We start from the raw sequence: 24,270 nt of genomic DNA on the forward strand, positions 1-24,270 counted from the left end.
GAAGAATTGTGGTCCACCTACGATGCACACATAGCATCATTGTTTAATTCGTACTGCCTCACCAAGAACATATGGTTTGTGAGAAGCACTTTAAGAAGTTGCTTGAATATGATGATTTGGTGTCAGACTCACCTGTTTGCTCTGGCTTTTGTCTGGCAGACACTCCATCTCCCTTTTCAAACCCTACCTTGGAAGTGCTCCCCTCCAGGGAGGAAGATGAGTCATACATGCAACTGCTGTGCTAAATGATTCAATAGAGCCTCAGAAACTGGAATGCAGGAAAAATGCAGGGTGTAAACTGACTCATTTGGGGCTGGGTGGGGTGGGTGGTGGTGCGCAAGGCAGAAGCTTATGATGTCAAGTTTAGGCAGAATCTGGCAAACTAGAATACTTCAGTGCGACGGGAAAAGAATGTGTATGGGAAGGTTGTCTAAGATTTCATAACAGCTTTCTGTGTTGCTCTTCTCACTGCCATAGAATTTAGAGACAACATAAGAATCTGTCTTTTTCTAGATAGCCTCCCTGACTCAACCCCACAATCTGTCTAGATTCTAGACAGTGGTTCTCAACCGTATCAGATTCAAAAAACCATAACCGTCTTTAACAACTAATATGAAATGCTCCTTTTAAAAAAATCCTGATTTATCCTTTATTATTCTCCTGTAACAAATGCTGTCGGTGCCCTACCCATATCCCTTTTGGTGCATTCTACACCTACACTCTCTATCTGAAAGTATGCATGTAGCAGGCTGGAAGGACCAGAAGTAATGCTCTCTGGGGAAAGCCCTCAACCCATGTCTGGCAGTGTTGCTGTATAAATATCCCCACTCCCTTGTCCCTTGTTCCTCCATGGGACAAAGCTCCACAGGGCCCAGAGCAGTTACTTGCTTGATGTACTTTTTACTGGCTTTTTTCCCTTGCCCTGCCTTAATACCTCACTCCACTACTAGTGTTCTAGATCACTTTCCAAGCAAATCACCTCACTAGAATCCTTGCTCTGTGTCTGATTCTGGAGGAACCCAGACTAAGACACACAAAACTTCAAAAAAAAAAAATCCATATATATAATGCCCTAGTAATAATAAAAAAGAGAAATTGAACAAATGTAGTTGATAAGATGTCTAAATTTCGATGTGTAAATATGGGATATCACTATACCAAAAGATATAATGAAGTAACACATGTTTGCACCTATAAGAGACCCCAACAGGGATGCAGCAGCTTCGAATGCAGACAGAGGTACAGCCACGGCTTGATGGCGGTGTGTTGCAGTGACATGTTATACTTTGAGCAGCTTAACCATTAATCACCTGATTTTCTGAAATGGTGAACTTGATAAAGTCCAAGCAAAATGAAGTAAATTCATTCCTCAATTAAGGCAGCACTATCCCAGAAAATTCAGTGTACGTTAAAACTGTGCAAAAATACTTTGTGTTCATATGTAAAGAGAAGTTGAGTTCTGGGGTCAGATAATTATAAGGTGTTTTTTGTTGTTGTTGTTGTTGTTGTTTTTCCAGCAACATGAAAGTTCAGTGGGACATTTGAAAATTTGCAGGGCCTGAGGTGATTTCTCATTGTGTAGGGCAACTTCTGTCAAACTTTCTCAAAGAGCAGTGAGCATGTCCCCTTTGCCCTCGTTTTCTTTTTTTTTTTGCCCTCGTTTTCTTAATCCGCATCCTGCTGGCTGAAATGTAGAGGTGATGGCTGGTGCTCCAGCCACCATCTTGGAACAGGAAGATAATAACACCACCACACCCCAAAGGGGCAAAGCAGTGACCTGGAAGGAGCCTATTCTCTGAGAATTTCATGGAGTAGGGCTGCTCTGCCTCTGGACTTTTACATAAGCAAGATATAGACTACTCTGTTAAGCCACTATTATTTGGGGTTTCTGTTTCTTGAAACTAAACCTACTTAAAGCAATATATAAAGTAAACCCTAAGAGAGTATCCTCAGCAGTAACCCATAACTTTTGCTGTGATCAGTGCCATGAAGAACTATACGGGCAATGAGAGGGAAGAGGGCACCTGAATGGAGTCAGGCCAGGGAAGGCTCTTCTGATCTCTGAATGATGGTGAAATCAACTAGGCAAAGAGGTGGAAAATAAACAAACATGACATTATTTGTCACTTGTTTTAAGAAACGGGAGTGGAAGGAATGTTTCATGAAATAGTAGTTTTCTCGTTCACACAGCTGGTGATGGTTAATTTAGAGAGGAAACGCCACAGGGCAAGACTGTTTTATTCGATGTGGATCCTGGTGTGTATGTAGCACAGTGCCTGACTTGCTCAATAAATGCTGTTGAAAATATGTGTCTATATATGTACTAAGAGCTGTGGGGCCAGTGTGATTGAGTGAGCTGTGTGCTGTTTGTTGATCCGCTCCCTAGCTCTGAATTCCTTCTGAAAGCTTGGGAAGGGAGCATGATACAGTCAGACAAAGGAGCAGACCCGCCAGACAGCAAGGCCAAGAAGGACGACAAGCTTTCTACGGTGACCAATCCAGGGAATGGTATGTGGTGCCAGATTCCTTTTCTAGACCAGAAAGTTCTTTTAATATCCCTCTAAATATCTGATCCAATTTAGGTGCAGAAATTCTGATAGATTTTTTGTGATTCCTATAAGGAATTTGTCATACAGTTTGAAGTGTCCTATTGCATCTATTAGTGATAAGTCTAAGCAATTTTCAAGGCAGGAAGGAAAGAAATTGACACAGTAGATTCAGAATCTCTTTTTTTCCTACCCCGCGATGTTTCACTTTGCCTTAGAACTTCACAACTTGTTCACATTCAAAATATCACTGCAACAAATAGGATTTCTATGAAAATACTTGTAAAAGCAACCAAGCATTTACTAAATTCTGTTCAGTCCCTTTAATAGTGGAATCCTGAGATATGTACTAAAGGCCTATTAGGAGAGTTTTTCAATAAGAATTTTCATAAAGCGTAAATACACATGGTTGCATGTTTGAATTAGAGAAGGAGGATCCAGAAAACAACTAGATAATTTTGGAATAAACCAGAGGCTGTTAAGATTGGGGAGGGGAAAGCAATATTGCTCTCATAAAATCTTCCATTTCTATACTATGATCTATTATTTCATCTAATGTTGGCAACAACCCTGTGGGGAAGCTAACATACTCTCATTTTGCCACAAGGAAAGTAGGTTCCGGATAGTTGGATGGCTTTCTGAAGTTCACACAGTAAGTGATAGAACAGGGCTAGAAGGCAGATTTTTGGGGCCTTAAATCCAGTGTCCTCTCCTCTCCTCACGAGCCCCTGGCACCTCCCAGCGGTCTGAATTGTCCTTCACATTTACACCTGCCTTTCCACCCGTCACCCCATCTCTGCCCTCTCCCGTTTGTAGGTATCTCCCAAATCCTGAGGCTTGTGCTACAACAGCTGAATCTGTTCTACAGCCGAGACGTGAATGGAGTGTGTCTCCTGTACGACCTCCTTCACTCCCCGTGGCTGCAGGCTCTGCTCAAGGTGAGCGCTCCATTGCCCAGAAGCCTTAGCCTTGGGAGCAGAACCTACTCGTCCAACAGTGTTGCGTGTCAGTTGGCAGGAAATTTCAACTGGGAAAAAGTTCAGAGACGAGCTACACAACCTTTTAGCTTAGGAAGGAATTTACTTGGCTGGAAAAGAATATGGCAGCTCCTCTCTTTTCTGCCCCCAACTCCCTTTCTTCCAGAGGCCCCTGGGGTCACACAGCGGCCGCCACAAACGGCCATAGGCAGCACCCTTAGCAGCTGTCTACAGCCCTTTGTCCTTGAGGCCAACTCAGGACAAATAAAAATGCTTTAAACAATCATTCCTCTTTGTTTTCATAAATTAGGACATGAAATGTCTACAGCTCTCTTTAGGTATCTTAAGTTTTTCTTACTCTGAAGATCTCATCTTTTTTTAAATTTGGCTAAAATTTCATGCACTATACAATAGCATCTGACTATAATTTTGTTCCTCTGAACAAATGTTATTATTAAGAAAGATCCTTTTGAAGTTATTTTTTGGAGGATGTGTTTCCTTCACTTAAGTGAAATGTGGTCAGCCTTATGATGCATGTTAATATTATATTCTTTAAGATAAGAAAGAAGTGTCAACATACTTAGCATGAGCAAAGAGGTACTCCTCACAGCGCTCGTTTTAAAACACCTGATTTCTTAATCCATTCATCCATTGTTGGACACAGCGTTTTTTTCCATGCCTTGGTTATTGTGAATATAAAGCTTCAATGAACATGGGGTGCAGATATCTTTTTAGGTAGTGATTTCATTTCACTATCACTATATACTCAGAAGTGGGATGTCCAATGGAATATTATTCAGCCATAAAAAGGAAGGAAATCCTCCTTTTTTGCAACAGCATGGATGGACCTCAGGACATTATGCTAAGTGAAATAAGTCAGAGAAAGACAAATACTGTGTGATCTCGCTTGTGTGTGGAATCTAAAATGGTGGAGCTCATAGAAGCAGAGAGAATAATGGTTGCCAGGGACTAGGGGGAGGGGAAATAGGGAGATGCTGGTCAAAGGGTACAAATTTCCAGTTATAAGATGAATAAGTTCTGGGGAGCAAATGTACAGCATGGTGACTATATTTAACAATATTGTATTACATAATTGAAATTTGCTGAGAGAATAGATCTTACACGTTATCATGACACACAGACAAAGTGGTAATTATGTGAAGTGATGGCGGTGTTAACTAACCTTATCGTGGTTATCATTTTGCAACATATATGTGTATCAAATCAACATGTCATACCTGTTAAATTTACACAATGTTCTATCTCAATTATATCTGAATAAAACTTTGGGAGAAACTACTTGATTTCTACCAGGGACTTTTTCCTCCTGGGAAGCTAATACAGGGGTATGAATGCCACTAAAGGCATTGCCTTTTCTACCACTGGTAGGCTGCTTAGGCTTTGTGCTCCCTGCATCAATCCACCAGCCTTAATCACTTCCAGGTAAACTTGAGCTTGGGCACTGAGGTAGAGCAAGGAAGCCCCACCATCCCAGATCCGGATGGAGAAAGCAGGGCTGAGCTGACCTCCTGGACCTCATTTCTCCAACTGTAAGAGAAACTAGATTTCTAAAATAAGACTAAGGTCTGCACTGCAGAGCTAGTCAGACCTTGGTGTTCTCAGCCCAACCCTAGATCCTGGTATGGAAAACAATTCCTAAGGATCAACAAAGTTGGAATTTTTATAAACAAACTTTTACTGGAGAATTAAGGGAGGAAAGGAAACAAAAGATGAGCACAGAGTACAAATAAGCATGTATAGTGTGCCCGGCCTCTCATTCAGATGCCCTGGCGAACCTGAGCCCCTAACCCATGCCCTACACAGCTACCCAGCCTGGAAGTTCCCACAGGTCTCTGGCTTCAAATCCTTATTTGCCTCAAGCCTGGAAAACCCAGGCTTACTTAATTTAACAAGAGTAAAAGTTCACGTTTCTTTTTATCAATGATATTGTTTGGGGAAGAACAGTTTCCAGTGGCAGCCAATAATTAAGCCTTTGGAGCGTTAGAGCCACCAGTCTTGAGTTCATTTCGCTTGGACAACTAGAGACACCTTATTAAAGGCCAACACACATGCTACCCAGCCACTTGTGCCATCGCTCAGGCTGAGTCTCCCCTGGGTGAGCCTTCCCCTCGATATGTCATTCTCTCCTCTTTGCCCCTCGGCAGGTTTACGACTGCCTCCAGGAATTTAAAGGAAAGAAGCTCATTCCTGCCACACCCCATGCCCAGGCGTTATCCTACGAGGTGAGGTGATTTTTCATCGAGAGAATAGTAGAGCTTTAACGTGATACCATTTTACTCATAGTGCTAGTTTAAATGCTCTAATGGAAAAGTTCAGTTGGTGATTATGCATCTGATAGCTGTTTCTAATTGAGCTTTAATAGAAGGCCTGCTGTCTCCCCAAATTAAAACCAACAAGACACATTTTTAGCTTGTGTGCATTTCCCTCTTTTTCCCTAAACCGTGGACCTAATTACCCCATGGAAAGAGGGTAATGTTGCCCTACTAATGATACCCAATTTACATCCCTATTCTGGGCTCCTGGATGGCAGGCTCTGATGTCCTCTGCCCCCTCCCATCCTACTGAGATGTCTTATGGACCTCAAACTCTACATGTCCCCAACGGAGCTCCTGGCCGTCCCGTCCCCAAAGCCGCTCTTACCCCAGCCTTTTCCATCTCACTAAGGACGTCTTTGTTCTTGCAGTACCCCGGCTGAAACCTCTGGGGTCATCTTTGACTTTTCCTTTCTCTCACACCCACACCCAGTCCTGTCAACTCTAGTTTCAAAATATATCGAGAACCTCCCCACCTCTGCTGTGCCACCTAATATACGGCATCGTCATCTCTCACATGGATAATTGCGATGTAGCCTCCTACCTGGTCGCCCACTTCTACTCTTGCTCCCCTGTGGTCTATTCCCATCATGGCAGCCAAAGAGATTCTGATTAAAGATGAGTCAAATCATGTCACTTCCCTGCTCAAACTCTTCCTACAACAACTTCTCATCTCCGAGTAAACATCAGAATTCTTGCATAGTCAAACATAAGGTGGCCTCTGTTACCTCTTTGATGTCATACTCACCACTCTCTCCCTTATTCACTCTGCTCCAGCCAGTTGAACCCCTTGTGGTTGTTTGAACCAGACATGCTCCTGCCGCAGGCCCTTTGCACTTGCTATTCCTTATGTCAGTAACGCCCTTGCCCGTATAGCCACACGATTTGCTTTTTCATCTCCCTCCAGTCCCCACTCAAATGTCACCTCACGGAGGCTTTCCCTGGTCACCCCATATAAAACTGCAATCCTCTCATAGCATTCCCTATCCACCTTCCTTATTTCATTTTTCTTCTTAACTCTTTACATCATCAAATAAAACTCTTTTACTTATATATTTTATTTATTGTCTGTGGCTCCTCACTAGAATGTAAACTCCATGAGACTGGGGATTTTTGTCTGCCTATTCAGTGCTCTATTTGCATCACTCAAAACACTGCCTAGCACACAGTAGATGTTCAATGCATATTTGCTGAATGGATGCATAAATATAATCTGTTTTGTTTTTATTTATTGTCCATATTAAAAGAAATTTTAAAAAAAACTTCTAACCTCAGCTCCAGTAATCAACAACTTGAATGGTTCTCAGCTGTCCATAGGGAAACACACACGTGATATTTTATTCAGTTGTAACCCCAGTGAGTGGAGGTGAAGCTTGCTAAACTGCTTGTTTTCATTTGACAATATGTGATGGTGCTTGACTGCTGAAGATTCATGGAGCTGGTTAAAATCTTGAAAGGGCTTATGTCCTGTCAGAAAGCAGGTCTATGCCTAAACCAAAGCAAAGAGATCAGAATTTATTCTATCTAGCACTTTTTTGTTGCAACAAACATTAAAATTGCTAATCAAATAATAAGCCCTAAAATACAAATTACTATTTCATTTTGCAACTGAAGAATGGAACATCCCATGGGATTAAGCTACCTGGGTTCTCCAGGTAATTGAGCCTATACCTGGAGAACTCAGATACCTTAACCTGCCTGTAAAGCATTCACATTAGCAAACAGCTATCTTAGAGCCACTAGAGGGATATTGCCTTGGCACATATGACATTACAAAACTATGTTTGTTCTTCCTCCAAGCCTGCGATGTGCCAGGACTGGGGCACTGTGGTTTAGATCTACCCCAAATCTTGGATTCTACCAGCTGTAATGAAGTTTAATGATAAGGAAAGACTCTAAGCCCTGACTTTAAAGATAAAAAAGAAGGCTTCAGTAACAGCTTTTCTTAGGTCAATATCATGTCAGTATACCTGTTATCCAACCTGGGTGATGTTAACTAGGTGATAAAGATTGTTAAAAAATTCACAATGTATGTTTTTCCACCAACCAGGTAGTGAAGATATTACGTGAAACCCCCAAGTCCCCTGAGATCCAAGAGCTGAGACAAATCCTCCAGGCTCCACACTTAAAGGCAAGTGCTTGCTAAAATGAACAAGATATAACCATCTGGCACATAGACAAAGTTGAGAAGGAGAAATAAATGTGCTCTCTGAATAGATGTTCTATTACCGTATGTGGGTGGCCAACAGACTGTACCTAAAGATGTGGGACTTGGACGTGACTGGCTTAATCTCATTGGTCATGGAGACAAGCCTGCCCTATTTATAAGGAGGCATCCATAACTTCCCATGGTGTCTTTTTCCCCCCGGGAAAGCCATTGTTCCTCTAAAATTCTGGGGGGGCAATCGAGGTAGCATACATCTTAAGTTATTTTAAGTTTCAAATAAAGTGTGTGAAGGTGTTTGGAAAATACAGTATAATAATGATTAGCTCATGAGGGGGTATATGAAGAACATTTGATTGCAGAATAGAAACCTATCTCATAGTACTTACAGATTTTGAGATCAATTTATCAACAAATTAGAATTTAAGAGGATGTCTGCATTTGGAGCAATGGAACTTATCAGTCAAAAAGTTTTATTTCACAAGATAAACCTAGAGAATTTTCTCTGAGTTCCAACGAAGTTCTGTCCACCAGTCTCTGGCAGGGCTGTAGAATGACTACTTCCCCAACTCGTGAAATGAAAATTTAACATACTGGGCCATGAGAAGGAACTCTTTGATCATACCCTAAAAGTAGAGGACGACTTTTTCTCATTCTGTTTCACATGGGCCCTTAAGTGTCATTGATAATTAAACCAGCAAGGTGTTTTGATTACTGCTCCTCATTCTACCTTAATTGGGGAAACTATTACAATAGTTGTTTTGTAGTTCAAGTTTATAGGAGCACCATGGATTACATGGGTTTCCAGGAAATGAGAATGTGACAGAATACATTTTATCAGAAATGAAAGAATATATTATGTGTTGCTTACCCTCTCTCTGCCTTGTTTCCTTATCTGTAAAATGGGGAAAATAAATATACTTGCCTCACAAGGATGTGGAGAAAAGGGAACACTTGTATCAATAAGTTGATGCAGCTACTGTGGAAAAGAGTGTGGAGTTTTCTCAAAAAACTAAAAATAGAACTACCATATGACTCAGCAATTCCATTCCTGGGTATATGTCAAAAAACACCAAAAACACGAATCTGAAAAGATACACGCACCCCAATGTTCATAGCAGCATTATTTACAATTGCCAAGGTACGGAAGCAATCTAAGTGTCCATGAACAGATGAATGGATAAAGAAGATGTGGTATATATACACAATGGAATACTACTCAGCCATAAAAAAGAATGAAATTTTGCCATTTACTGCAACATGGATGGATTTGGAGGGCATTATGCTTAGTGAAATAAGTCAAACAGAGAAAGACAAATACTGCATGATGTCACTTACATGTGGAATCTAAAAAATACAACAATCTAGTGAATACAACAAAAAAGGAGCAAACTCACAGAGATAGAGAACAAATTAGTAGTTACCAGTGGAGCGGGGCAGGCAATATGGGAGTGGAGGAGTGGTAGGTATAAACTGTTGAGTGAAAGTTAGGCTACAAGGGTGTATTGTACAACATGGGGAATAGCCACAATTTTGTAATAACAGTAAATGGAAAGTAACCTTTACAAATTGTATAAAAATAAATTTAAGAAATTAAAAAATATATACTCCTGCCTCAGGGTTATTGTGAAGATTGAGTTAATCCACATAAAACACTTAGAACTATGCCTGGCACGTACGTGTTGGTTGTTGTTGTATCTCACATAGTACTGAGTCAGCATCTTCTAGGTGGGTGTGTCCTATGTGTGACGTTTGTTCCCTTTTTCCTTCTCTGTTCCCAGGCCTTGCTCAGCGCCCATGACACGGTGGCTCAGAAAGACTTTGAACCGCTTCTCCCTCCCCTGCCAGACAACATCCCTGAGAGCGAGGAAGCAATGAGGATTGTTTGCCTGGTGAAAAACCAGCAGCCCCTGGTAAGGAAATCATTTTACCTTTTCATTTAGGATTACACCAGGGTTAATTATGAACTAAGTTATCTCTAGTAATTACTTGGGCAATATTCTTGTCTGTAGTCACAGATGTAGTGTGAGGCAATCAGAAAATTAGCCATGATAATAATGGCTAAACTGTATCTTAATGAATTTTGCCTGTGATTTCAAACACATTACAGGTTGTAATGTTTTCACCAGGGAAGATTTCTGCTTAGTGTTTTTGTTTTCTAAGAGCTGTGAGAGATAAGAAATTATTTTATTTTATTATTTGGCTCTGTGACATGTACATATATTTTACTCTGTTCTAATGTATTTGCCTAAGTTTTTTTCCTCTATAAAGGGGAAGCTAAGTAAGGCATTAATTTGATTTTCTAAGCATAATCCCTCTGATTAGGTTGTAATTGTGGGAGTTTTCTTTACCTTTGGAAGGATCTCAATATTCTTTGATGTCTATGTGGTTGGATATAGACTTTGGTAGACCAAGGTTGAATGACCTTTCCTTTTTGATGGCACAGTATGTATGGCCCTGGTTGGTATGAATACCCTTGTCCGAAAGACCAGAGCGACACTGAGGGAAGCCCCCAGGAAAGTGGTCATGTTAGGTAAAAAGGGGTTCTACTGTACTCTCTCCCCAGGGAGCTACCATCAAGCGCCACGAGATGACAGGGGACATCCTGGTGGCCAGAGTCATCCATGGTGGGCTGGCAGAGAGGAGTGGTAAGCTGGAGCAGCAGGGTGCAAGCGTGACCAGGAAAAAAGGGAATGACTGTTTAATCTTCCCAGGGAAGCCCCTCTTTCCTAACTGAGGTTGAGCTTTAATAAATTCTATTGCTTGGTTACTAAGAAGGAAGAAAGGAATATTCCAGAGAAGTCCCATTGCCTTTCCTCACTGAGTCCCTCCATTCTAGGCACTAAATTAATGTTCCCTTACTTTACATTCCCATGTAAACCTAACAAGGTAAGTATTATCATGCTATCGTATAGATGAGGAAACTGAGGCTCAAAGAGATTAACCACCTAACTTGCTCAGGGTTTCACAGTATGAGTCAGGATTCAAGTCCAGGTCTGCCTCACTCTATATTCCCAACTTTCACTCTTCACTTGGTCCTTCTGTGTTCAAAAAGGCATCGCCCTTCCCCGTCTTCAAACACCTGTTGCTTGCTTTTTCTATCATAGAACCAAATTTCCTTCTTTTCTTCACTGTGCTTCTGAAACGAGCTGTTCTGTACCTGCTGTCTGTGTCCTCGCTGCCCATGACCCTGGAAACCTGGTGCAGGGTTCATACCCCAACGTTCTTAGAGAAATTACCCGGGGACTTCCTAGTTGCTAAGTCCACTGGCCCTTCTGTCAGCCTCAGTTTTATTTTTACTTCTGCAGCACATTTGATGTTGTTGACAAAACCTTTCTTAAAATTTTCATCATCCTTGGTTTCTGTTCCATGATGTCATCCTGCTTCTTATCTGCACTGTCTTACCTCATATTTCTCAAGCCTCAATCTTAACCCTCAAGTTTCTCCACATTTTCTCTTTTGAAGAATACCCCCCATTTCCTTTTCAGTTGACATTTTCTCATGACCCCGACAGCTTTATTTTTCGTGTTATCTTCTTACCAGAGTTCCAGTTCCATTTTACAGCATCAGATTAGTGAAAATAAAAGTATCACCACCAGTTAATACCCAGTGTTGGTGGAAAGGTAGAAAAATGCCATTCTCATGCACTTTGGTGGTGGTGTAAATTGGAATAGCCAGTTTGCTTTATTATTATTATTTCACAATGAAATTTAAGATGTCAGACCCTGCTTGGGTTAGCGAGTTTGTTAAGGAGCTTTGGGATGGCTACCGCCATTTTTGAGAGTTTTTTTGTACCCGTCTTTGTTTTGTGTTCCTGTTTGCCTAGGGCTGTTATATGCTGGAGACAAACTGGTGGAAGTGAATGGAGTTTCGGTTGAAGGACTGGACCCTGAGCAAGTGATCCATATCCTGGTAACAATCTCCTCCTCGCCTTCTCCATGACTCAGTGCCACGTTGCGTCCAGCCCACGGCGTGTGCGCTGTAACCGGAGGGGGATTCGGGTCCCTCTAGGCAGCTTCCTCTCTCTAGGCCCCAGAACCTGTCTGTTTCTATGCAGCTCGTCCGCCTTCCCCCATCCGCCTCCTCAGGTGATCTGGCCCCTTCTGGATACTTCCCTTCACAAGCTGCTCTTTCAGCCTCAGGAAGACTGCCAGACCGCCCAGCCCAGGTCCCTCGTCACCTGGGTTGCTCCACTGGAAACGGAGCCCGGGGTGGGCGGAGCGAGACTGTGGAGGAGTGTCTGAACCTGAGCAAACCGCCCCTTGCTCCCCTTACATTTGTATGCAGTTTCCTTGAGGCAGCTTTGGGGTAGAAAAGAAGTCGCCAGAGGGCAGCATATGGGGAGGGGGACATCCTTGCTGGCCCTGCCACTGTCCTTGTGGTTGAAATGGCGGTGTGACCTGATTATATGCGCTTTTGGTAACTCTTTCCGGTTCCCATTCCCATCCTTCAAACCATTGCCCGAGTCACCGACCAGCTGTCAGTACCCATAGCAGCTTTCCCCGTCCACCTGCCCCCTTGTTCACCCCCAGGGTGGGGCCTGAGGTCAGTTATTATATATTACATAGACTAGTGGTTCTCAAACTGGGTTCTTGGGGGAACTCTAGATTTTCATAGACGTGCCTTAGGGACTGAGAGGAGGAGTGGTATTATAAGGAGTATACCAAGCACCGAAATATTTTGCAAACCACTACGCAAGATTCTGTGTGGTATAAAAGATACTGCACAGGGAGCTTAAAGGACTGTCAGTCACAGACACACATGCCTCCACCTCAGCCCTTTCGGCTCCAGCTGTGGAGTTGCCAGGACAGTGGGGTTGTGAAATTCCCAAGTGAGACCGAGATCTTTCTTGCTGATCTCTAGGATCTCCAATGCCCATCACAGTGTGTGTGAAAGGGGGATTCTTACCTCCCCCATCCAACTAAGAGGCTCTCTGTTTCCTCCACCGTTAGTTTGGAGGCGTCAGTTCCCCCCAGAAGACTTGGGGGCCCTCTATCTTCTTCCGCATAAGACTAGGCTGCCTGATGCAGAAATCGGTATTCAGGAAATAATTACTGACTGAGATATGAGGAGGGAAAGTCAGACCAAGAGCTCCTCTCCTTCCTTAGTGCCTGTGGAATTAAGACCTTGCTGAGTGTGGTGTCCTGGCAGCAGTGAGATGGAGGGTCCCTGTGAGAAGCCAGGCCTCAGTGTGGGTTTTAACAGACCAGTGATCCTGGAAGTCCCACAGCAGGACAGAAGTGAAGCTAAATTTCTTCCTAATGTCCATTTCTGGGTGGTGATATTTAGCTGTTGAGCCCTTGTAAAAGCCCCTGTGGGAGATGTCACCATTTGACCTGCACACGTTGAATTGTAACTTCTGTCTGCCAAATCCCAGTAACCCAGTGAACTCTGCAATTTGTCATTCTTTCCTCTGACCTTTTCTAGGCCATGTCTCGTGGCACAATCATATTCAAGGTAGTTCCAGTTTCTGACCCTCCTGTTAATAGCCAAAAGATGGTAAGAATTTACTGAGCCTTCATACCTACACACAGTAAATCCTCCAATAACAATAACAACCATGACGTACTTTGTATCTTATTACTATCCTCTATAATGTGTTGAAGATTTGTTCAATACTGTATTGCATATTTTTCGATACTGATGACATGAGAGGCAAATCAGTAAATGAATACAATAACAGGAGATGGGGTACCAAGAAGTTAAGAAGTAACATCAAGAATGGTGAGCATTTGAGCAAAAACTTCTCGGAGCTAAAAGATTCTATTCCCAAACTCATGTTTTTTTTTTTTTTCATGGCTCTTAGACTCAGTTCAAGAAGGAAGTTCTTTTTGGTGAGGATGGAGAGGAAAGATAGCACCAGTAGGTGGTAGAGTGGGAGAGATGGTTTTAAGTCTTAACAACCCGGGGGTAAGGATTCTTCTGAGGTGTCATTATGCACCTACTGTCAGGTATATGTTCGTGCCATGACTGAGTACTGGCCCCAGGAGGATCCCGCCATCCCCTGCATGGATGCCGGCTTGCCTTTCCAGAAGGGGGACATCCTCCAGATTGTGGACCAGAATGATGCCCTCTGGTGGCAAGCCCGGAAAATCTCAGACCTTGGTACCTGTGCTGGCCTAATCCCTTCTAACCACCTTCTGAAGAGGTAAGAAAAGTCATCACTCCTGGACTCAAGACTGAGCCATCAGGAAACAAAACGTTTTCTCAGGCTTCTGTTACTGCAGTTAAGATGAGAGAAAGAGAGACAAGCAGATAGATGAGCACACACTGGTCTATAAATCCAAATGTCAACTTGTCAATATGCTCTAAACATCTTAAACACCAGAGGGACCAGAATAATCGTATCAATTAGAAAAGAGAGAAAAGTACTTGGGAAGCTAAATTAAACTTTTAAAGGTAGTTCTGATTCCCTCTATAATCTTTCAAGGCTGAGTTGAAAGCCCAGTTGCTGAATCTCAACTTACCACCATCACCTTGGTGCTATTGAGGTCCAAGGAAGGGATTAAGGATAGAAAGAAAATAGAGTAAGAGGTCCAAGACTCAGCCAATGTTAAGAGATCACGAAGAAGAAAAGGAACTAGCAAAGGAGACTGAGAAGGAATGGCCGATGAGGCAGACCAAAATCAAGATGATAGAGTGTCCTGATCAACTATGTCAACCACTGCTGAGGGGACTGAGAATTGACCACTGGATTTAACAACAGAAGTCATTGGTGATCTTGATAAAAGCAATTTCAGTGGATGAGGTGGGACCAAAATCTTAGTAAAAGAGGATTTGAAGACATTGACAACAATGAGCATGGAAAATTCCTTGAGACATTTTGTATAAAGTAGAGCAGAACAATGGACAAACAGCTAGAGGGGAAAGTGGAGTGGTATGAGAGAACTTTTTTAGATAGGGTAGATAATGCTAATGGGAAAAATCCAGTGAGAGGGAAAATTTTATGATACAGGAGAAAGAAGGGAACATTGCTGCTCTTCTTGTCCTTGGGGAAGCAGGAGGAGATGTGATGGAGCCTATAAATAGAGGCGTTGGCCTTATACAGGATCATGAACAGTTCACCCACAGTAATAGTAGCAGTAGGGAATCCAGAGTGTGTGGGCACAGCTGAGGGTGAGGGATATGGTGGGAGTTTATGGAAGGTCTCTTCCATGTGCTCTTATTTTCTCAGGGGAATAAGCAATGTCAGAAGCTGAGAGTAAGGGTGGGTAGGAGATATTGGGAAGGAAAGAGGAGAAAGCTTGAAAAGTTTCTATGAGAACTGGAGAGAAAATTGGTTAGATAAATACAGTATCATCAGCATTAAGGGCCCACTTAAGGTTAAAGGTCATAAATTTATCGTGATTCTGGTCAGTTTCCTGGGGGGCAGGGCCAGATTAGACAGGGAGTCAGATTTAACAGTAAATCAAGAGAGGGACAAGGGAGTGATTTTAATGAAAGACCATGACATTTAAGCTTGTTAAGGAGGGAGGTGACAGGGTAGGGTCAGTGGAAAGGAAGTCAGATCAATGGATTATAGGTCCCTATGGGGTTGATAGATTATTGGGGTTGGGAAGATAGGAGGTGCTGGTAGAAGAAAGGGATGCTGGAAATAGAAATTATATAGAGATTGTAGTTTTGGGTACTGAAAGACCTAGGGTATGACAGTGGGATGCAGTGGCTGAGGTCATTGGAAAGTCACTGGAAGAGAGGAGATCAAGGAACCAAGAGACCAGGGTGTTGGAAGGGACATCTTTGTGCCTAATAAAATCATCATGCATTATGACAGAGCGGTGTTAAGAGCATGGGAGTTAGCAGGAATAATCTGAGAATGGCTTCCAGAAGGGTCGGGAAAATGGCTTTCAAAGTGAGGGCATATAGGGAAGAGGGATAATGGTCCGGAGATGGCCAGGAGAAGCAGGACACAGACCCCACCTCCAGGCCCCACGGAGTGAAAGCCTCATGCCGTGGTGTGCTGGAGCCAGCTCACAGAGCCTGTGTGCACCCTTCTCACACCCGCGGTGGGTGACGTCGGGGTGGCAGCTTGAAATCAGCCACAATGGGAATATTGACACTAGAAAAATCTGCAAAGCTGCACGTGGGGCCTTATCCCCCCGGGCTGGTTTGCCCACACACCACTGGGAGTGGGAGAGGAAAGAGCCACCTCTCAAAAGGGGCAGGGGAGCAGTGACCTCAGGGGGACCTGGGTTTAGTTAGAACGAGAAGGTGAAGGGCTCACTCAAAGTGCAGGAGGAGGTTTGAGAGATTTCGCTGGAGATTTACTGCCAGTTCCAGAGGGTGTGTGAAAGGGCTTCAGCGAGCGGCAGGTGGTGGATGGAGCCTTACAGGGATTAAAGTGCAGAGGATAAGGGATGACCTGAGGACACACACAGGGATAAAGCCCTCATGAGATTAGTCCTCATGGTCTCAGAGCAGAGAGTGGCAAGGAGATTCCAGTGGGGGTCTTGCAAGGAGCACACAGAAATGGCAGGTTTACTAGATGAGCGCACAAATAAAGGACAACGGAAGGAACTGAAATTCATGTGGCTCTAAAGGGACCGTAGAGAGCATCACAGCCTGGGAGGGAAACCAGAGCATGCGGTGAAAATCCTGAGACCAGCTGGAGCGGGCTAACATGCCGGAGGGGCAGGTGCCATGGCTCATGCTGTGAAGCTCTGTGGCGTGTGCAGTAGTGGTCGCAGGCCAGATTTTCACCCTAAGTCAGTGTGACTCTGAAGAGCTGCTGTGAGGCAGGAAAGAATGATAAGAAAGGCCATGCATTTGGAGAATGTATTTGACAGTGTGTTTGGAGGTGAAATCTCCTTGTTCACTTGGTTGGAAGCAACAGAATTCTAGGAAACATTCTGTCCTGCATCTATTTCACCTGGGTTAACCTGGATTAATTTTTTTTTTTTCCCTTCTCACAGTGTATTTCTTTTTGCATAGGAAGCAACGGGAGTTCTGGTGGTCTCAGCCATACCAGCCTCACAACCACCTCAAATCCACCATATGTGAGTGTGCTGACACCTCAAACCCAGGCTGTGCATCACGGGAAAGCCAGCTCCCTCTCTCCCAGGGCTGGCTCCCCGCCCAACAGAGGATCTTTAAATGTCCCCATACCCCAGATAGCCTCCTGGCAGCCATCTGAAATCCTACCATAGACATTCATTCCTTTGGATTTAGAAGAGTTTTCAGTTTGTGAGAATGCAAATGTTCTCGTGATCACTCCCCGGCTTGAAGTCCCCTGAGGTGTCTACAGCTAGTCCATACATTATACACCTACTGGCAAGCAAGGCTGCAGAGCGGCACAGTGTGCGTGCCTTTGATGAGTAAACACGGGACTGAATTATTATTTAATGAGTGTAGTTTGTTCACTTCACAGTATTTTAGATGGCGGTGGAGGAATGGTCAGCAAAGGGATTCATGGTGGCGAATGCTTGTGAACGACTTACTGCCTTAGTGAAGGGTGTCGTAGCTCGTAGAGCCCAACTAGAACCTGCTGATCAAGGACCGGCTGAAATGCTCTCTGGCAGGAGTTACAGAAGGGGAAGAGGTGCCCGGAGGAGGGAGAGGGAGAGGGGCACGGACAGGAGGCTGGGAGGGCACTAAAGTAAACATCGATTTGCCCGTGGAGAGTCCTCATCCACTTTACTTCTCAATTCTCTAAGCCAAAAATTATTATTTTTTCCCTTGAAAAGATATGATGACAACTATAGAGACATTTTTGAAAGAAAACACTCTTAAAATTCCTTTACACTGACCATATTTTCCTACTGTCTTCCAGTTATAGAACCATATTTTACATGGTTACAGTAACAGTTGCAATACTACTTTTTATCTTTTTTCTTTAACTTGACATTTTATCAGAAACATTTGTCATGGTATAATCCTCGTAGTGATATTTTAGTTATTTCCCCTGTGCTTTGAAAAAGTTTGTTTACCAAACCAGATTGAAGTACTTCTTTAACCCATTTTCCTATTTCATTTATCAAAGGCATGTGAAAGTGCTAACTAAGCTTCTAACCAATATCTGATAACTAGTAGGGCCACGGGTTGACATCTAACTTGCTTGCAAGGCCTATGTGCCATTTCTATTAGAATTTTGCAAAGTCCATCCTGAAAAGAGTTTGCAGCCGCATATTATTATCCTTACAAATCTCTTGAGTCCAGGAACCCCAAGTATGGAGCCACTGAGTTAAAGGGTCACCTCTCACAGGGATGTTTCTTTCTTTTTAAAAAAAAAATTTATTTATTTAGTTTATTTATTTTTGGCTGCGTTGGGTCTTTGTTGCTGCACGCAGACTTTCTCTAGTTGTGGTGAGCGGGGACTACTCTTCGTTGCAGTGCGCGGGCTTCTCATTGTGGTGGCTTCTCTTGTTGTGGAGCACAGGCTCTAGGGCTCACGAGCTTCAGTAGTCGTGCCACACGGGCTCAGTAGTTGTGGCTCACGGGCTCTAGAGCTCAGGCTCAGTAGTTGTGGTGCACGGACTTAGCTGCTCCGCGGCATGTAGGATCTTCCTGGACCAGGGCTCGAACCCGTGTCCCCTGCATTGGCAGGTGGATTCTTAACCACTGCGCCACCAGGGAAGCCCCAGGGATGTTTCTGATGGAGCACATCATTTTCTAAACTATCAGGTCATTTCTTTTTAACTGTTGTAGATGATATTGCAAATAAATATTATTTTGTATCTTTCTGTTCTGCCTGAATGTTACCATGGGAAAAAAAATCTCAGGAAAGGGTTACTACTCAGGATGTATAGGCAACTTTATTACTCAAGAGTTATTGAAAAATTCCAGGCGTATGTTAGTTTACAGATGTTATTAAAAAGTTATTTACTGAAGATGCACTTGTAATTGTCATCCCTCTTTCTTTCCCTCCCTCCACTCTCTCTCTCTTTCCTCTCTCTCCTCCTTCCTTCTTTTCTCCCTCCCTTTCTCTCTCTCTTTCTTTCCTTCTTTCCGTTCAAGATTTGAGTTCCTAAAATATAATGAATAAATAATAAGTGCATTAATTCAGAAATGAATAGAATGCAACTCTTACAGAGCTTATTGGGATGGAAGGGAATAGGATTTGCCAGAAGCAAATAGATCCCATTTCCAACAAGGCTCATAAATTTATTGGTTTCTATAGGATATTCACTTATCATTTTGTTACTAAGTCTCCATTGAATTTTTAGAGAATAATTTTGGCACTTTGCTTTTCTTACTGTAGGTAAGTTAATCTGATAAACTATAGCATAAACTATTGTGCTCGCTCTCTCTTTTTTCCCCTGCTTCATTCATTTTTCTGTACCCAGCGATTTCTATGGAAGAAGGTAAGAAATAGTATTTGTGGGGGGAAAAAAACTCATCTCCAAAACCTCCTAGAAATTTCCTATAGTTTTCTTAATTCACTTCAATTTCAATTCAGCTATTTATTAAGCTCATCCTGTGTGCCTCATAGTATGCTAATCACTAACACCCTAATTTATAAAAAGATGTCAGTCAAAAGAACACACACTGTGTAATTGTTCTTAACACTGAGAGGAATAAAAGAAAAGAGAACCAACATTTATAGGCAGCCCCAGAATCTAACACAGCACATGGTAAGAATTCAATGAAAGTTGTGAAACTGTTCCTCTGTTTTGTTTCAACTGCTTTGTACACAATGTCTAAAAATAACCCTGTAATGAAATTGTTATTGTTCCCATTGTATAGATGAAAAGATTGATAAGGTAAGAACATTTTCAGGAGTTGCAAACAGCCTGGTCTGGATTAAAGTTGCTCTCTGTCTGAAGGGCACTACATCAGGGGCAAATGGGGCCTCCAGTTATTACCTCTCCCTTTCTTCATGCTCAGACACCAAGATGACTCATTATGATGCCAAACACACACACACACACACACACACACACACACACACACACAAGCAAGAAAGCAAGATGCTGTCTACTTGTGGAGAGGGGAAAAGAAGAGAGAAGAGCAGTCCCCTTTGCCACCATCCACATTTCATCCCTGAAATTGGAAAGGGGAGGGGGAGGAGCATGGACAGGCCTTTGGGTCTCTGTGATCTTGGTGGGTGACAAGCCCACTGTCTTTGTCAGCTCAGGCTGCCATAGCAAGATCACACAGACTGGGTGACTTTAACCACAGACATTTATTTCTCACAGTTCTGGGGACTCTAAGTCCAAGATCAAGGTTCTGACAGGGTTGGTTTCTGAGGAGACTTTTCTTCCTGGCTCGCAGATGGCTGCCTTCTCTCTGTGTGCTCACATGGCCTTTCCTCTGTGAATGCGGGGTGGGAGAAGTGTGTGGGGAGAGAGGGAGAAGAGAGAGAAAGAGAGAGAGATAGAGATCAGTATGGTTTCTTTTCCTCTTCTTATAAGGCCACCAGTCCTTTTGGATTAGGGCCCCAACTTTATGACCTCATTTAATCTTAATTATCTCCTTAAAGGCCCCATCTCCAAATACAGTAAACTAGAGGCTAGGATTTCAACATATGTATGCATTTTTGGAGGGTACAAATCAGTCCATAACACTCACCCTAGCCCAGAGTGTGGAATTGTTCATTTTTTTAAAAAGATTTATTTATTATTTATTTATTTTAGGCTGCGTTGGGTCTTAGTTGTGGGGCATGGGATCTTTGTTGAAGCATGCGGGATCTTTCGCTGCAGCACGCAGAATTCTCTCTAGCTGTGGCGCGCAGGCTCCAGAGCACGTGGGCTCTGTAGTTTGCAGCACATGGGTTCTCTAGTTGAGTTGCCCAGACTCAGTAGATGTGGCACGCAGGCTTTGTTGCCCCACAGCATGTGGGCTCTTAGGTCCCCCACCAAGGATTGAACCCGCATCCCCTGCATTGTAAGGTGGATTCTTTACCACTGGACCACCAGGGAAGTCCCTGGAATTGTTAATTTTGAGAGGGCAAAATCCGTGGCTCTTTTAGACCCCAGAGTTACATATTAGAAAAACCGGGACTACTTGTGCTGTTATTAGAGCTTCTCTCCTGGCCTCTGTAAAACAGGAATGACAACTGTAGTTTTTGTTTGCCTTTAAATCAAAACCCTCTAGTTATGTGCTAGGAACTAATGAATTCACCATTATAAATTACTGATCTGGAAAATAATCTCTAAATGAATATAAGGAATTGAACAACAGTGTTAAAAATCTCAGCTATGTGACTTGTTCATCTGTGCTCCTATCTCTATAAAACAGTATTATTTCATAACATTTTTCATATTGCATATTTTACTTAAAAACAATCAATGATATGATCTTTAAGGAAGTGATGATAAATTTATTGTATTACTTTATAATATTATAGCTTATTATACAAACTATAATTTGCACTTTTAGAATATATAAGACATTTATTAAAATAGTATTTATTGATCACCTGGGAATTGTGGGTATAGTGCTAGGCTCAAGATATACAGTGCTGAAAGAAAAAAAAATTTTTTTTCAGAACATATGTTCAAATCAACTATTCTGATATTAAAAGGGAAATTCAATTTAATAGATAATTAGTCATGTGCCTACTATGTGGAAGACACTAAGTTCTATAAAATATGTAAAAATTAGTTAAGGTGATTTCCACTTTTCAAGGAGCTGTCTAGGAGGGCGAATAAGGCAAACACCCAAATGATTATATTACGAGGCAGAGTAGATGTGCAATAGCAGAGAATTCAAGGTAGTAGGAAGAAAATGCTGTGCAGTTCATGGCAAGGATATTCATTTTGATCAGTGTTGAGATGGACCTTGAAGTATTACAGGCTAAGGGAACAGCTTAAGCAAAGGCACAGAGGAAGAATCAATGGAGTCTGCTCTAACAGGAGTGTAAGATACAAGAAAGAGACAGCAGTTTTCAAAGCTGGGTTTGGGTCACACGGTAAAGAGCTTTGAGTATTAGGATGAACAGTTTAAAAAGTTATATTCTTTTATTCTCATACATACATCCCAGCTAAAGGTAAAAATAATTAACATTATTGAGCACTTACCATGAGCCTGAGCTTTTCCTGCATTATCTCAATCCTATCCTATGTGGTAGGTATTATTACTACCCCCATTTATAGACAGAAGACTGAGGCTTAGAGGTAAACTAATTTGTCCAGCATTCAAAAGCCTGTGCTTTTAGAATTTTAGCCATTCGATGTCCTGTGGCCTCCCATAGCCTACATTTTCATTTAGTACAGTAGAGCCCTTTTTATCTCTCCGAGTGAGCGATACTTGTAAGAATAACATGATTATAGGGTGGTCTGAGTTTCATTGCCATAAGCCTATACATAGGGAATTTCATTTGTGATACTAACATTTTAACTTCAATTTTTCCCTTTCTATGCTCTTTTATAGACGATGACATGAAGATTGACGAGAAATGTGTGGAAGCAGGTAGCATTTCCTCTTGATAGATTTACCACCAGGAGAAATATGAAGCAGCTCAGCTATAGACTTCCTGAAGCAGTCAGTCAAAGGGGCCACAGGCCTATTTTCTGGAAGAAATGTGTAAAATAAATCCCCCACCGCAGCCTTTTTCTGTGGTTCTGACACTTGGAAGGGAAGCACAGCTGCAGGAATGTCTCCATGCTTCAGACCAACCTTTTAGAAAGTGTTCTAGAAAGCAGTATTCTGGAAATGATCACAGGAACACACAGTAACACTCAGGTGTTACATTCAGTAACATTCAGGAGGAACTCTTGGAAACCACATGCTCTTGGTGAAATACTATAAAATACTGAGATATCAGATTTTTATTTTTTTATTTTTTAACTTTTATTTATTTATTTTTAAAACATCTTTATTGGAGTATAATTGCTTTACAATGATGTGTTAGTTTCTGCTGTATAACAAAGTGAATCAGCTATACGTACACATACATCCCCATATCTCCTCCCTCTTGCATCTCCCTCCCACCCTCCCTATGAGATATCAGATTTTTTAAAAGCAAAATATCTATTCTGTTATTGTTTGATACCATTTTCTGGTAGATTCTAGTATAGATCAATAGTCATGGGTTCCAAATTTCTGAGAAATATATAAATACTTCACATTTCTATTCTTAGATTGTTTTTGGAAATTGGGAAAAGATTTTTCAAATTTAGTGGCAGAACTAAGATTGGTTCAAGAATCACTAGGATTTTGTTGGAAGACTAGTTGGAGAGTCTTTAGTCTGTTAGGTGACTTTGTCTTGGCTTTATGGGTTAATCTAGTTTTTAGACATTAAATAATGATATGAAATGTTTAAATACTGGGTATTTCAAAGATTTACATGTATTTCCCAGAACAACTAAAGAATAATGCTGACATTATATTTATTTTACCAAGTACACATCCTGTTTTTTTTTTTTTTAACTTGCAGTACTATTCATTTCCTTTCTGTAATTTTAATTAAAAATTTTTATTAGGTAACACATTCACATATTTAAAATTCAAAAACTACAAAAGTATATTCAGTAAAATTCCTTCTCTCTTTCTGTTCCCCTACTCAGTTTTCTTTCTTGAGGCAGCAAATGCTCTCAGTTTCTTGGGCATCCCTCCAGACACATTCTGTGCAACGATGTATATTTTTTTCTCCTCTCCCACACCCTCATTCTCACCTCTTTTTAAAACACAAATGCATGTACTCTTTGATGGTATGCTATATACGCTGTTCTGTTCCTGGCTTTTTTACTTAACATTATATATCTTGGAGATGATTCCATCATAGTACATAAAGAGCCTCCTCATATATTTTAAACGGCTTATTGGTTAAATAAGTAATTGTGCATTTATATAATCACTTATTGGTAGACATTTGAATTATGTCCAATCTTTTCTATTATAAACAATGCTAACTATATCGTTTCACAAGTGTGTGTATACCTTAGATGCAGCATTGCCTGATGTAAGGATGTGTGTGTTGGTAACATTGCTATATATTTCTAATTGCTCTCCATATACATTCTAGTTTTTTTTATGCTTAATGTCTCTTTAAAACACTAACGAGAATCGTTTTAACTGATGAGGGACTTGGTTTATCTCAGGTATTTCTCAGTCACCTAAACAACCTTAACCCAACCAAGCCATTCATATGCTCCTTCTCCTAGCCACACTCCCCTTGCTTATGGACCCCCCAAAGCTTCAAGCAAACCTTTAGCAGCAAAGCCGTATAGTATCCAACCATCTATTGGTGTTTACCATCACATTCCACCTTTTCCTTCCCTCTGAGCCTCTTTTCAATTTAATTTTATTTATTCTCTTCTATTTTATGATTTTATTTATTTATTTTAAGCTCCTGCTGTACCCCTTCTTGTCAT

General features: G+C 41.9%; 1 protein-coding gene across 1 annotated transcript in view; it reads left to right on the forward strand.

The window, feature by feature from the left end:
• The first annotated feature begins 2,420 nt into the window (after nt 1–2,420).
• Nucleotides 2,421–24,270, forward strand: part of MPP4 (MAGUK p55 scaffold protein 4) — a 36,948-nt gene continuing 15,098 nt past the window's right edge. Inside the window, exons 1-12 of the mRNA XM_068543826.1 lie at nt 2,421–2,508; nt 3,363–3,484; nt 5,689–5,766; nt 7,907–7,987; nt 9,802–9,933; nt 10,587–10,668; nt 11,847–11,932; nt 13,448–13,519; nt 13,972–14,168; nt 16,949–17,013; nt 19,300–19,317; nt 22,328–22,366. Of these exons, the coding sequence (XP_068399927.1) occupies nt 2,421–2,508; nt 3,363–3,484; nt 5,689–5,766; nt 7,907–7,987; nt 9,802–9,933; nt 10,587–10,668; nt 11,847–11,932; nt 13,448–13,519; nt 13,972–14,168; nt 16,949–17,013; nt 19,300–19,317; nt 22,328–22,366 (1,060 nt within the window). The remainder of the gene's footprint in view (nt 2,509–3,362; nt 3,485–5,688; nt 5,767–7,906; nt 7,988–9,801; nt 9,934–10,586; nt 10,669–11,846; nt 11,933–13,447; nt 13,520–13,971; nt 14,169–16,948; nt 17,014–19,299; nt 19,318–22,327; nt 22,367–24,270) is intronic.

The sequence above is a fragment of the Eschrichtius robustus genome, chromosome 5 (genome assembly GCF_028021215.1).
Source record: "Eschrichtius robustus isolate mEscRob2 chromosome 5, mEscRob2.pri, whole genome shotgun sequence".
Taxonomy (NCBI): domain Eukaryota; kingdom Metazoa; phylum Chordata; class Mammalia; order Artiodactyla; family Eschrichtiidae; genus Eschrichtius; species Eschrichtius robustus.